The 14730-nt window shown below is 37.5% G+C and overlaps 3 protein-coding genes across 3 annotated transcripts; 1 reads left to right on the forward strand and 2 right to left on the reverse strand.

The window, feature by feature from the left end:
* Positions 1-730: 730 nt before the first annotated feature.
* LOC103949874 (small heat shock protein, chloroplastic-like) lies at positions 731-1900 on the reverse strand. The gene is made up of 2 exons (XM_009361009.3): positions 1623-1900; positions 731-1376 (listed from the first exon to the last, which is right to left on the reverse strand). Exons 1-2 carry the CDS (start codon positions 1873-1875, stop codon positions 901-903), a joined length of 729 nt encoding a protein of 242 aa, XP_009359284.2. The 5' UTR covers positions 1876-1900; the 3' UTR covers positions 731-900.
* Positions 1901-3397: 1497 nt separating this feature from the next.
* Positions 3398-6834, forward strand: LOC103949873 (protein WVD2-like 7). Its single transcript, XM_009361008.3, is given in 11 exon segments — positions 3398-3714; positions 4178-4532; positions 4535-4749; positions 4841-5035; positions 5037-5222; positions 5325-5383; positions 5509-5580; positions 5887-5983; positions 6090-6167; positions 6311-6421; positions 6589-6834. Coding segments are annotated over 11 exon segments (1614 nt in total). The 5' UTR covers positions 3398-3657; the 3' UTR covers positions 6778-6834.
* Positions 6835-7138: 304 nt separating this feature from the next.
* LOC103949872 (two-component response regulator ARR11) lies at positions 7139-11268 on the reverse strand. Its single transcript, XM_009361006.3, is given in 7 exon segments — positions 7139-7420; positions 7423-7622; positions 7625-8564; positions 9013-9089; positions 9239-9625; positions 9725-9877; positions 10934-11268. Coding segments are annotated over 7 exon segments (1932 nt in total). The 5' UTR covers positions 11061-11268; the 3' UTR covers positions 7139-7372.
* Between the last annotated feature and the right edge of the window lie 3462 nt (positions 11269-14730).

The raw sequence follows: 14730 nt of genomic DNA on the forward strand, positions 1-14730 counted from the left end.
TTGGCATATGTTTGAAGTTCAACTGTTAATGTGCTTTAGTATTGTTTATTTATTTAGCTTAAGTACCTTTTACATATAAAAAGACGTATGAGAATGTGAAGTATCGTCTCACATCTAAATAAATTACTTCAAATTATGAATTTACTAAATTTGAAGGGAACTTATTTACGCAAGCTCTGCACTTCTACTTGATACTCATAGTCATGGACTAATGGGGTACAAGATTTTTGTGAGATTTTGGTCATGTGTACACCACGAGCCCTAATCTAACGATATCTGCTTTTGAAGGGACAAGTTCTACGGCTCATGTAACTACTCACTGACCAAACAAGTTCACGGTTGCGTGGCCCAAATATTAGCCAACTGAAGCCCAAAATCATGACTGGCTCATCTTCCATTGCAGAGGCCCAAATTGTTGAGCAAGTTTATGGTTTATGGAACTTACACAACTTGGAACTCTTCTACAAGAATAACTTGAATATGACAAATAACTGATGTGAAGTGTTATCGATATAAAATAAAAAATGAAGGGATCTTCTTTGTAAGAATTTCGAAAATTCTCTAATCAAATCGTTCATCGTATTCGTCAAGTACTGTTTATATTTAATTTTAAATAAAAAAACTTTACAATAATTTCTGATCATACGATATACGATAATAACATCAAATAGAATCTGAAGAACGATTTGAAGAGAATCTGAAGAAGATCCTCGCTCTAAAATAAGTATGCACTACAGTAATAATAACATCAAATAGCTCACAAAATTTTTAGCATCATCCATTACAAAAACAAGAACATCAAATTGAGTTTAAAAAGATGATCATAAAATTCTCTTAATACAACCCCAAAACTCAGAAACCAAAATTAAGATTGAACAAAGAAAATGGTCATCACTCAACTCAACTAACATTGATGTCCAAAATCTTGGAAGTAATGGAAGCCTTCGGAATAGTAATATACAAGACCCCATCTTTAACCTCAGCCTTGATCTCCTCAAACTGAATTTTCTCCGGTAACGCAATCCTACTGCTGTACCTCCCATAGCTCTTGGCAGACCACTCCTCACCGTTTTCTTCCACCACCGCCCCATTCTCCGTCTTCTTGGCCGCCTTCTCAGCCTTCACAACCAGCATTTTATCCTCCACCCACACCTTCACGTCCTTTTTCGTCATCCCCGGCATGTCGAATCTCATCTTGTAATCACTCTCCCCTTCTTTGATCTCCCATGGCGTCCTTCCCCTGCCGTACACTCCTGCCTCGCTTGGCAATGGCGTCGTGTACCCGCCAGAGTAGGCCAACGGGTCCTCCATCATCCTCTCCATTGTTTCCATCATCTGCTGCACCGTCCTCGCCGTCGGAAACCGATCCCACAACCCTGCCAAATATCAATTTGTTATTCAATTAAACTATTCAAACCCAGGGCATGTCTGAGAGACTGTTTCTGAAAATGCTAAATTCATCACCAAAAATAATTATGACTTAATTTAGGGCATGTCTGAGTGACTGTTTCCAATGTAAAAGCTACTGGCATAAGCACTTACGAACAGAAGTACTTACCACGCAAGCAATCTTAAGCAAGTCCAAGAAGCTTAAAAGTTTGAGGGGGGGAACTCGAACTTACCGATGGGTGGCGCTGGGGCAGCTCTCTTTCTAGGCTGGGCTTCTTGTTGTTGTTGTTGTTGGAGCTTGGCGGCCCTCTGCAAGTGGTCGAGGTTGTCTCGTGCATCGCCTGCCATGGCCTTGATTCTGTTCTTACCGTAGCTAAAACGTCCACCGCCATGAATTGGTTTGTAAAAAACTGGTATCGCACATTTTTGGTTTTTGCAGATGGCATTGGGAGAAAAAAGGCTGAAATTTGCTATGGCCTGAGACATTTTTGTATCTCTCAAATGTTGGGCTTTTGTTGTAGGGTACTGTTTGGTAGACAAGAAAATCGAGCCACAAAGTGAAGGACAATGGAATTTGAGGAGAAACGAACTAGGTTGTCCTATATTTAAAGGAAAGCGTAGACCTTTCTGGAAGAAGAAACGAAGGAAGAAGACGAGAGTTTCAGAACCTGACACTGACAGTTCTGGAAAGCTCCAGAAAGGAGAAACCTCACCTGGATAAGGAAAAATCTGAGATACTCGGTGGCAAATTCGCACGACGTCGTTTTGGTCAATTGGCATTTCGGCATTTACAGTTTTTGAAATTTACACTACTCGCGGGAACCTCATTCTGATAAGATATAATCAAATTTCTTTAGTTTGTTGAAAGAACAGTGTTTGCAAATTTCCCACAAAAAATTGCTTAGTTATTTATGGATGAAGCATCAGATGAAAACAACACCCACCTCCATAATTACTAATTAGATTATAATTTGTTTGTGATTAATGTTGTTAATTAGACTACATTTGTTGATCACATTATTGACCACTTCTCTAATACATGTCATTATGTAAGTCTCATGTATATACGTGGGTACTCTCTATTTTGAGAAGTGATTAGTAAATGTGATACAAATAACATTATTATTATAAACCAACATGCATATGAAAGGAAAATATATACTTGCATCCATTGCATGGAAGGGTTCGTCCTTTGCGATTAGCGTGTTTTCATTGGGCAAATTTCATGATCATAATCATTTAAAGTCATATTTAGAAAAAACCAACCAAACTAAAAATCACTTAGTTATTTATATGTATCACATAAATGGATTGTTTACATGGTACAAATATTTTTATTTATTTGATACATATAAGTGATTAAGCGATATATGGTTTGATTTACATTTGTAGCGGTGATTTTAATAATAATTAAGAAAATGAACTCTTGAGGTTATGAAGTTTATACAATAAATATATGCTTATAGCAAGAGATGGACAAAGTGGTGCGCTCCATGGATGGTCCCAAGTTCCAACTCCCAAACGAAATTATAAAAAATAAATACAAATGAAAGAATATTATTTTAATTTTGTCAAAAAGAAAAAAAGAGTTGGCTCCAATTTTAGGATGTTACTTCAATGCTATGTAGTTAGTGTTACGAATATTTTAGTTGTTAAATTTGATTTCCACAACTATTAAATCTTCTATTTTTAATTTTAACCATTCATTTTTCATACTACTCAATAATACGTACCACATTAAAGAAAATTGCAGGGTTGTTTCTATCGTTTGTCTACATAAGCTAATATTAAATTGTTAAATTCTCTCCATAAAAAAATTTGAGAAATGTTTGCCATAAATAAAAATGGTCAACAAAAAAGGAAATAGACGTTGGAAATAAAGCTTTAATTTTCAAATTAATGGGTCCCGAGTCACACTCCAATACAAATAAAGGTTGTTGCTTTCATATGAACGTTGAGGTGTTGATCCAATTTAGTGAAAAATTAATAAATAAAATTTCCAAGAAAACAAAATAGGAGAGACATCTCCATCCAAGAAAATCAACAAGAAACTATAAACCCAAACTCTAAAGGCAAACAAAAACTCACACTCCCTTCCCCTCCCTCTCTATAAACCTTTCTTTTTCTGCACATTTTATTGGGGTATAAACTGTAAAACCAAACATGGAATGGACCCAATAAGGCGTTTTTCTTGAATTCTAAATCACAATTCAAATTTCTAGCCATATTTTAAACTACCCCAATAGAGGAGAAGGCAAGAACACTGAAATGGGTGAATCGGCCTACCTGACGAGATCATTCTCCGACCCTACTGAAGTCAAAGAGGTCAGTCGTCCTTCCGCAGAATTTTCCATTTCTTTGATTCTTAAAGTTTATCGATTCATGGGTTTTTCTTGTTTTCTCTATATCTTTGATGGGTCTTGATTCGATTGGTTTGTTTTAATCGCACTGCGGTTTGTTTGGCTGCTGAGAAATCGTGGGAAATTTTGAGAACTTGGGCCAGATTGGTGTGGATTTTTGTTATTTTTAGGGGATGAAGTGCGCGCGTAGTGTTGTAGTTTAGGCGGTTTTTCAATGGATGCATTCAGTTCTTGGTTTCGTTCAGTTTGTTAGAGAGAGAGAGAGAGAGAGAGAGAGTTTCATGGTGGTTTAAATGATATGTGTTTCTCTCTAGTTCTTGTTGGATTATTGAATTTAGTGTTTGGATGGACTTGTATGATTTGGTTACGTTTTTACGAGTAGGATTTTGGAATTCACTGAGGAAATTGTGATGTGCTTTTCATTGCAGGGTGACCCCCTTCGTTGCCTAGGAGAATCGATCTCCTTTGGTAGGTATATGTCAGAACCTCTCTCTTGGGAGAAATGGTCTGCGTTTTCCCACAATCGCTACTTAGAAGAAGTCGAGAAGTTCTCTAAGCCCGGCTCTGTTGCTCAGAAGAAAGCTTATTTTGAAGCTCACTACAAGAAAAAAGCTGCTGAGAAAGCAGCAGCCTTGCTTGAGCTGACAAATGCTGGTGCCTGTAATGTTACAGCGTCATCAGTAAATATGTACGCAAATTACGAGAGCCCCTCCATGGACATAAACTCGGCGAATGGTGGGAACCAGATGGTCGTTGATAAAGAACAGGAAAATGTTGTTCCAAATTCGAGGTAGAAGTATACTCAGCTGATGTGAATGGCCATAATCAAAGTGTTGAAGGGAATCAACTGGATACCGCCAAGGTGGCCAGAGCAGAGGCGGTAATTCAAGAAAGTGTTAATTTGGAAATATCTATTCACGCTGAAATCTTGAACCGGTTTGAAAATGGCAAAGACCAAAATGAGATTGTTGCCACCCTAGAAGAGAAGATGCCAAATAAGGTAATTGTTGGGTTTTGCCCTGTTTGGACTCTTGTAAGTTGTAATTGCTTGATCACTTTTTCTCACCACACAAACTGTTGTCATCTCACAGATCCTCCAGGAAGCTGCCGGTGAGGAGAATCTTGCTTCAGCGAGCAAGAAAAGATTGATGAACTCTTCCCCAAGGTTATCCACTAAAGGTAGACCACCCAAGGTACCATCGCCTCCTGCCAAACAAGCAACTCGTGTGCAAACCATAAACGGGAAAAATGCCACTCAAATGGGTAAGAAGGTTTCATCAGACTTAGGTTGACAAGAGGAGTTTAAATGCAAAATCTCTCCACATGTCAAAGCATTTCACTTCTCATGGTGGTGAAAGTGAAATCAGTAAAAGAACTTCGCCAATTGTTGAGAAGACTAGAGATTCGAGAAGTAGTACAACTACACTTATTATCTCCATGAATAATCCAGCTTCTCGAAGAACTGCTATTAGGGTACGAGTTCTTACCATTTAATGTTATTCTTTATTCTTCATTCATTTGATTTCTGTGTCTAATGCGACACCTCTAATAAGAATATTCTTTTGCCAACTTAAGGCATCTGTTAGCGGGGTATTGATGCAGTCTTCAGTTGACCCATGGTCCAAAGATAGAAGGTATTCTGCATTGTACTTCACATGTTCACGAAATGTCTCAGTCCATTGCATACTCCCTCACCATTTCTGCTATTTATACATGCATTGAGTACTCTAACTTATGTGATCGATTACATTATTTCCAGGGCGAAAACATTACTTAATAAATCGGTAGCTGGACCAATTGCAAATGGGAAGTGGATATCCTCCTCAAAAGAGTAAGAACTTTGCTACTGACATGCCTATGAATTTTTCTTCATGTTCATTTCATCTTTTATTATATCTATGCTCTGGGGTGCTTACCTAAAATTGGCGTTATTCTATTTTTAACTTTGTTTTTTTTTCAGGAACTGATAACTCTTTTTCTGTTAATTTTAGATTTACTTAACAACAAACTCTACGAACCTTTATTCGTATAATGTTCTAGATTGTATTCTGATTGGACTAAAATGGTTAGTGTACTAGATTTCAAAGGGACTACCAACATTTTCATAAACTTATGATTACGCTTTTCTGTTTGGCAGCGAATCTTCTACTGCAAATGGAAGTAAACCACGACCCCCTATTGTATCCTGTCCTTTTAGATTGAAGAGTGAAGAAAGAGCAGAAAAGCGTAGAGAGGCAAGAATCGATATTATATTTTTAGTTCCCTCGTTATCGTGCCATGCTTCATTAAATATTTAGGGTTTCTTTGCTAAGAGAAAAGTCTCTTCTTTTGCTGCACCAGTTCTACAAGAGTCTGGAAGAGAAGAAAAATGCCAAGGAGGCTGAACGTGACCTGGTGCAACTGAAATCTAATAAAAAGGTTAGTTTCTTATGAAAATAATGGTAAGGGGTTTCTTCTTTTTCGAGTTTTGCAATGCGAGTTGAATTCTGTAACGTTTCATTTACTTTTATCTTTATCAAACCATTTGAAAGTTTACATAAAAGAAAGAAAATTGTATGCAGGAAAAAGCAGTGGGGGATGTTAATAAACTGCACCACAGCACTGCCTTAAAAGCGAAACTAAACCAAGATCTGTCATCGGCATCGCAATTTCCAAGTGATCACTTGAACAAGGTATACACATTTTCTTCCAAACTTTGTATTTGTATTAGAGCATGCAGTGAGGGCTTTCAATAGTATTTGGAAAGTTTCTACTGCAATAACCCTTCCATTTTATCCCTCTAATGTATGTTCTTTTATTAACGGCGGACATATATTTCTTACACATTCCTCTGCTACAGTCTCGGTCACCAAAACTTGGGAGGCACTCTACTGTCTGCAAGGTTCTGGACTCAAGCTCTCGACCATCGGTCAATTCTCATGGCTCCAAGTACGTCACACAAAAATCTAATGTGAGCACAAATCGAACGGTGCCTCCTCATTCAAAGAAGAATGCTCACGAAAATTATCCTCCCAATATCCAGAGTTGAGGGTGTCTAGCGCATGATTATGCATGGAGATTGATTGACTCAGCCGGTTGACACCCTCTGATCAAAAAGAAAAAGGAAAGGCCGGTTACTGCCCAGAAGAGCTGCAACTACTTTCTGTAATACGAAATATGGGGTAAGAAAATAAGTATGCGAGGATAGTTTGGTTTCCTTTCGGGGAGGGGGGGGGGGGGGGGCATTCTGTTGAGGTCTTTCAGTTAGAAGTGAAATTTTGTAGGGTTTATCTTTCATTTTTGACTCAGTTGTTAGTTTCATATGCTTTTCGTTTCATAACTTGCGAGGAGAGAACGATGAGTTTTATGCAGAGGTACAGACTCGACAAGAAAACCATTCTGGCATAGAGACAAGAAATCTAGTGCACATCTCATCAAATTTAAACAAGAAAGCTTATTATGCTAGGGTTTTGCATCACTCATATTGTACACATTTCGACATTCAAATCCAAACCGGTCAGAGATATAATATCCAGATTCATTAAGTTGGGGTACTCAACTTATATTGGCTTACCAAAACGGAAAAGGCTATAGATCATTCTTCGTTGAATTGCGCAAAAGAATAGTGCCAGCGCAGGGGCATATCACGATATGAATGGACCTTGATCTATGACAGAATATTCTGATGGGTCACGTCACATGGATAATCAAATCTCAGTGCATCGTACAAGTGAGCAGGAACATCAGAAATAAGTGCAGGATCATTGTACTCCGGGAACTCTATGTTTTGAAGTCCGAGATTCATGCCATAGCAATCACCTTGAAACCAACAAATTTGAAAGTCGTCATCCAAAGAAGCAAAAGGTGATGCACTTCCCACGATTAGGTTCTTTGGGCAGATTCCAAATCAGTAATGCTACTCAAGTTGAAGCCCTGGTTCTTCATGTTTGATGTACTAGTGGAAATGGACTCAGAAACTTGATGGTTTACAACACAGCTCTTGATTTGATCAGGAAAGGAGTCTGCCGTGCTTATTGTTGGACTTACATGGCTACCCTGATTATTTATGTACTCAGAGTACGAAGGCTTACTCTTAGCAGGGCCAGTTACATCTCCCTCCGCGATAGAAGGTCTTGGACTAATGGAAGGAATTGATTGTAGTCGATCACCTTGGAAATGGCTGTGTGGACCGGGCAGTGGTGGCTTGTTGAATCCACTGTTTAACTGAATAAGTGGCTTCTGCTCTTTTTTCAATTGAATTTCATTCCAAGAATACTTTGTCCGGATAGTGGATTCAAATTCTGTGAAGTTTACTTCAGATTCTACTGATGTAAATGAATGACTGGGGCGCACCTGCGGAGTCCTAATCTTCTGAGAATCAGGAATATTGCCATTCAAAACGTTTTTGGTTTCTGCATAAGAATTATTGAAGTCCAGTGGTGAACTCCTGATCTTCTGCGAATCAGGAACATTTCCAATCACACCGTTTTTGGGTTCTACACAAGAATTATTGAAGTCCACCATCTGTAAACTCCTGGTCTTTTGAGAATCAGGAATATTTCCGTTCGAACCTTTCTTAATTTCTGCTACAGGCTCTGAAACAATCCCCTTTGCATCACCCTCGTGGCTCTTCGGATCCACACACTGAGCAACTGAGTTATTGCCAGAAACTCTGAAGCTGCCATATGCAAAATCATTTTGTTGAATGCTGATCGAGTTCTGAAGGCCAAAACTTCCTTGAGCATCTTTTGAGGGAGAATCGGAATGCTTCATCCCACCAAAACAAGATTTAAGGTCATTTTCTTTTTGCAGCCTACCCAAGTAGAGCCGGTACTTCTGCACAGGAACTTTCTCAGTGAGAATACCCATGCAATGTAACCATACTATGTATTACACTTTAGCTTTTATTACCCCTTTTGTTACAAGAGAGACTGAGTTCCATTACTTCATTGATAAGAAGATAGTGATCTACTAATTTCAAATAGCGATCTACTACTTTCTTCGTACGTATTTTAAGTTTGACTAATCAGACTGAGATCAAAGAAATGGGAGCAATGTGTGTTGTCACTATACTTGTGTGTGTGTGTGCGCGCGCGTGTGTGTGTGTTCGCGTCTACATATTAATATATTATATACATATGTATGCATATTATTGCACAAGGAAATTATCGATCGCAAGGTATTCTGGGTACCAAGTTACCATAATGAGAGTATTGCGGTGTACAAATCCTACTAGGTAAGTGTTTCAGATGTTATCAGGAAAACTAAACAGTGAGGTATTTACCTGCAAGTGGCTAGCAACATTTTCTCTTGTCAACCAAGGCACGTTCATCAGGTCCAGTATTTTCTTCGGACCAACTTCTGCCAAACAGACATTACACATCATCGCTCTGAAGAAACATACTAAAGTTGGTGGCGATATTATTGAAAAGCAGCACAAAATGTATTCAGACTTATGGTTCATGATGCTGATCCAAAAACCTAGCTTCATAAGCAAGGAATTTACTTACTGTCAAATCCAATCTGATGTACTGCTTTTACAAATTTCTGATGAAGATCTACAGACCAAACAACTCTAGCTTTTTTTGTCGACGAACAATCAGCAAAGTCTTTGTCATCGTATTTGTTATCGACATCCTTTCTTTTTCTCGATGAAGTGAGGTCATCTGCGCCAAGAAAGTATCCCTCGTCATACTGATCTGATCCACTTCTCATAAGCTGAATACCTTCGACGCTTTCATGACTCTCAATGTCTTTTATCTCATGTATCTTCTTTCTAAAGACATGCTGCCATATATTACGTAGTTCTTTCATTCTTATCGGCTTCAGAAGATAATCACACGCTCCATGTTGAACTCCTTTCATAACCCTACTCGTTTCTCCATCAACAGACATCACTGCACAAGTAAAATGGATATGATAAGTCAGAAATTAAGTGGTGACAGACATTTTTCTTTTGAAGACAAAGCTTTCTTGGTCAATGGCGGAGTACTGACTAATAACTGGAAGATCCATCTCAAGTCCTACATGCTCGAGAAGTTTAAAACCATCCATGTCGGGCATGTTCACATCACTGATTACAATGTCATATCCATTTTTCTTTTCACGAAGCAAGCATAAAGCTTCTCTTGCCAAACCACATGTAGTCACTGAAACACAGACAAAAGAGGGAGAAAAATTCCATCAGAAATAATGAAAAATTTGGCTGATTATATTTTCAAACTGATCAAAGCATCCTGTCTAACAGTCGGAAAAAAAAATCCTGTAACACAGACGGAATTCATGTTCTAAGTTTTTAAGGACTGCATTATGAATGGAAGCCTTCTCTATCTTGTTTAGATCATGTATAAGTAATCATACATAAGAATCTCCCCCAACATAATCAAAGTAACTACTGTAAAGCTATGCATCTTGAGCAGTGACTGTAAGACTGCTTCAGTTCCACATATGAAGTACCACAAAAATTTGATTGAGCAAGGATCATAAAGTATGTTAAGGTATTACAAAGACAAAGAGATTGCTAGAAGGGTCTTTGATTAGCGTAGTTGAAACAAACATCGAAAGGAAAATGCACTACATGGCACTTAAACCCAGAAATCCAAGCATGACAGCTAGATTTGGACAGTATTTAACTGCAGCAAGTTGTCCATACAACTGATCAGAGTAATAATTCTACAAGTCCACTACCAGAGGCACCAAAGAACACTCCAGTTGTCTGAAATTGATCAACTTTACGCACTTATATTCGATAGAATAATAAATAATTAGAATTTGATTAAATTAACTAATAAAGGAAGCAGTACACTTTGTTCCCAATTGCACTGTTATCACATTATCCTCCTGCATAGCAGCCTGTAAAGACAATCAAATACTCAATCTCAACTAAACCCTGATCATCCTGCTAATCCATTTACTTAAATCGAAAATTCGACAACTAAATTGCTGCTTCTGGGGAGATTAAAAATCCTTGCTTTTAACAAACCCAGTTGTTCAAATTACCAAATAAGATCGAAATTTCACTGATAAGTAAGAACCCACCAAAACTAAACCACAACTAAAGAAACCCATCTCAAAAACACCAAAAACATTCAGAAATACCATGAATTTCCAGGAAAAAAGTAGAGGAAAAAAAGTGTGAAACTTGGAACTTTAAAGAATGATTGAAATAGAGGAACAGTGGGAAAACTGAGATAGAGTGAATTAACCTTCGTAGGAGCACTTCTTGAGCATCTTTTCTAAGATCTTAAGCCAAGTGGGATCGTCGTCGACGACGAGGACCCGGAGCCCAGCCGGAAACGAATCGTTCCGGGGAGAAGAGAAGCTACTATCCATTGGGAAAAAGTTAAAGGAAGGAGGAAGAGTTAAGATTAACGTGGGAGGGGAGCAGAGTGGGGACTTACAGCTCCAATCAGACCATATAGCTTAGGAATGTCTCCAAATTTAAAAAATGGCTTTCTTTGGATTTTATGGCAATGTTTTTTAGAGAGAGAGTGAGAGAGATAGAGAGGAACCAACGAATATTTGGCGCCGGATGGCTTAACAGTCACTGTGGTTCACGTTAGTTTCTAATCATTTTTTTCTTGGATTGGCAAAATACATATTTAGAGAAATGTGCAAATAGAATGAGTTGCAAAATTTTTTAGTCAAAAAAAAATTAAATAATAATTCTCTCTACAAATAAAATTAATTATAAACTTTTAATTATCAATAGAATTCGAGGAACATTAAACAGGTGCTGATCTGTGGTTTATATATTGTTTATTTTTCATTTAGTGTTTCTCAATAGAACACGTGACAAAGTTTTAATCATATAAAATCGAAGGACACTAAGCAATAAAGTATACTTCATCAATCGTCTATTGTTTGCTTAGTGTCTACAGTTGTATTTTTTTAATATGGCTAAAAATATATGCTTGGGTTATATGATTAAAAGGAATAAAAGATAAACAAGTTTTACCATTGGTATCCAAAAAGAATATGGGAAAGAAAAGTATGGTAACTATGAAAAATTGGGGGTAGAATCTTAGGTTAACCAGATAAAAGAAGTAGAATCTAAAGGTGGGAGTGTATATGCTTTGTGAAAGAATGATTGAATGAACAAGGGCATCTTGTAAAGGACACATAGGTAGCTTAATGCATCAATTTCAAACACAAATCACGACTAATATCTTCAATATCACGTTATAGTGAAATGCACGAATGAGATTTAAAGAAACAAATCTTGTTCCTTTATCGATTTCATTTAATATATATTTCTATGCATTTAAAGTTACGAAATATTGTAATCGCATGTCACAGTGTGATTTTATCAGATTTATTTTACGTGTAAGGACTCCTTGTGTAAGGACTCCTTTATTTACTTTTCACCTAAGATCCTTTTACAATAATATTTTATTGTGTGTTCAAGGCCGAAAGAAATAAAATAAAAGGCAAAGCCTCCCTCTTTGTTGGGCAAAAAAATCTATTGTTTATTCTTGTAGACCATGAGAGGAAGGTGATAGAACAATTTGGAGTCATGTTTTTGTTGCTTTTGGTCAAAAATATGAATTCATGCATGTTGGATGGAAATATTTTTGTTCGCCGTCATCATTCATCACTCTATTTATCATTATTAGATAAGTTTAAATTTCAAAATCTATGTAGTGAATTGACATAAATCTCAAATTTTAATCTAATCAAATGATTATAAGTAAAATGAAGAATAATACAACCTCTTGAAGACGGTGAGCTAAAATGCACCTTATGTTGGATAAACAAAACAAGGTTTTGAGGACAGGTGGAATGCATTTGAGAGACAAAGATGAAAAGTTGTCTGAAGCATTTTTTTGTAGTGGTTGGACAAAAATGCCAAGACCATATGAACTTTAAGACAGCTGAAACCCAATTGGTACCAAACTCACAAAATTTGACCTTTTAATTCTTTCAACCAATGTTTGTAAGGCATGCATGTTCTTTAGACCAGTCTGATTACACATTTTCCAAATCCTTCAGTGGAAGTGGAAGCATATGGGAAACCCCTTTTCCTAATTTACTTGTTTAATGTCATTGCTAAACAAATAATTCATATAATTAAAGTGTCTTTAAGTACTTAGGGTAAAGTCAAATTTTTTGGACAAATGCATGCACGGCACATTGTGCGATCCGAAAATCAGTCGCGGCCAAGACCTTAGTACCCTTTTTTAGAGAAAAACTTGAGTGTAATAGTCGATATGTATCTCTATTTATCTATCTCATATATCACCTGACTTACTCATTACGTAATTTGATTATGTCTCCCCCATTACAGGTAAGAATGTCTATTGCTATGATTTTTCACTAGTATTAATGGACCCATAAGTGTTTAAAGAACTAAAAACCAATAAGAGTAGGACAAAACATCCTTGTTTGTTTACATTTTACAGTGGCATTAGCAATCAGCTTACACAGTGTATGTTGTCTCCATCTCATTAGTGCGTGGTTTTCAGTCTTTGTCTCTTGTCATATTTTAAACCTGAAATTAGAGAGATTTTAACCTTCATTAAGTTTAGCGTAATACCAGTGAGACTACTTTTTTAAATTAAATTTTGTAAATCATATGTCTTGATTGTTGATGATCAGATTATTATTGAAGTATTGATTAACGTACTTATTTCTTATTAATGACATATCATATCATTACAAATTTAGTTTAAAAAATCAGTTTGCCCAACGTTGCTATTAAGTTTAACATCAGGATTAAGTAACGACTTGCATGATGCTAATCTCGAGGGAACATCTAACTTTTAACAAAAGAATAGTCCTTAAAACTATTTTCTATTCACTCCAATAGCTAACGAGGCCTCTAGATAGAGATGACATGCAGTCAGTGACATAAGAGGATTCTGATTAAGAAAAAATTATTGGCCGAGTTTGCAGATTTTTTGAAGAAATATTTAAGGTTAAGGGAGGCTAATCATCATCGTTAATTGAGGCCACGATGACCCTAAGCAAAAAAATATTGAAGCTAGGATAGTGCCATGTGCTCCATATTGGTGCAAAACAAAGTGACATCTTTTCTGAAACTCCATCTAAAAGAATGGTTTTAGTTGTGCCAATGATCGCTTAATTAGGTTTCTTGACCAGCGAGAACAAGATTTTCTCACGCACTTTGTGAAAGAGATACATGTATACATTTAAAAGAAATGCTAAAGAGATTCTCTTAAAGTGAGACTCTTCACGGACTCTCTGTCACCTCACACTTTAACGTCAATAATCATGTCAACATTAGAAAATATTGTGCTAAAAATATGAGGTGACAGAGAGTCCTACTTTTAAGAGAGTCTCCGTAGCATTTATCATGCATACAAATAACAAACAACGATTTATATCATTATAGCAGTCTTCCAAGTTAATCATGCATTATTGTTGTGACATCCCACATCGTCCAGGGGAATAGATCATGTAAGCCTTATATGTATATTCTCATCTCTACCTAGCATGAGACCTTTTGGAAGCCCACTAGCTTCAGGTTCCGTAGGAACTCCAAAGTTAAGCTAGTAGCGCGCGAGAGCACTCCCATAATGGGTGATCCACTGGGAAGTTCTCGTGTGAGTTGCCAAAAACAAAATCATGAAGGCATGATCGAGGCCCAAAGCGGACAATATCGTGCTACGGTGAAGCGGGCCCTGGATGAGGTGGGGGCCCGGGCGGGGATGTGTCAATTTGGTATCAGAGCCAATCTCTAGCCGGATGTGCCGACGAGGACGTCGGGCCCCTAAGGGGGGTGAATTGTGACATCCCACATCGCCCAGGGGAATGGATCATGTAAGCCTTATATGTATATTCTCTTCTCTACCTAGCACGAGACTTTTTGGGAGCTCACTGGCTTCAGGTTTCGTAGGAACTTCGAAGTTAAGCGAGTAGCATGCGAGAGCATTCCCATGATGGGTGACCTACTGGGAAGTTCTCGTGTGAGTTCCTAGAAACAAAACCGTGAGGGTGTGGTCGAGGCCCAAAGCGGACAATATCATGCTACGGTGGAGCA

Source organism: the organism of the source record quoted next, unplaced genomic scaffold (genome assembly GCF_019419815.1).
Source record: "Pyrus x bretschneideri cultivar Hongxiangsu unplaced genomic scaffold, Pyrus_bretschneideri_v1 Contig22, whole genome shotgun sequence".
Classification (NCBI taxonomy): Eukaryota; Viridiplantae; Streptophyta; class Magnoliopsida; order Rosales; family Rosaceae; genus Pyrus; species Pyrus x bretschneideri.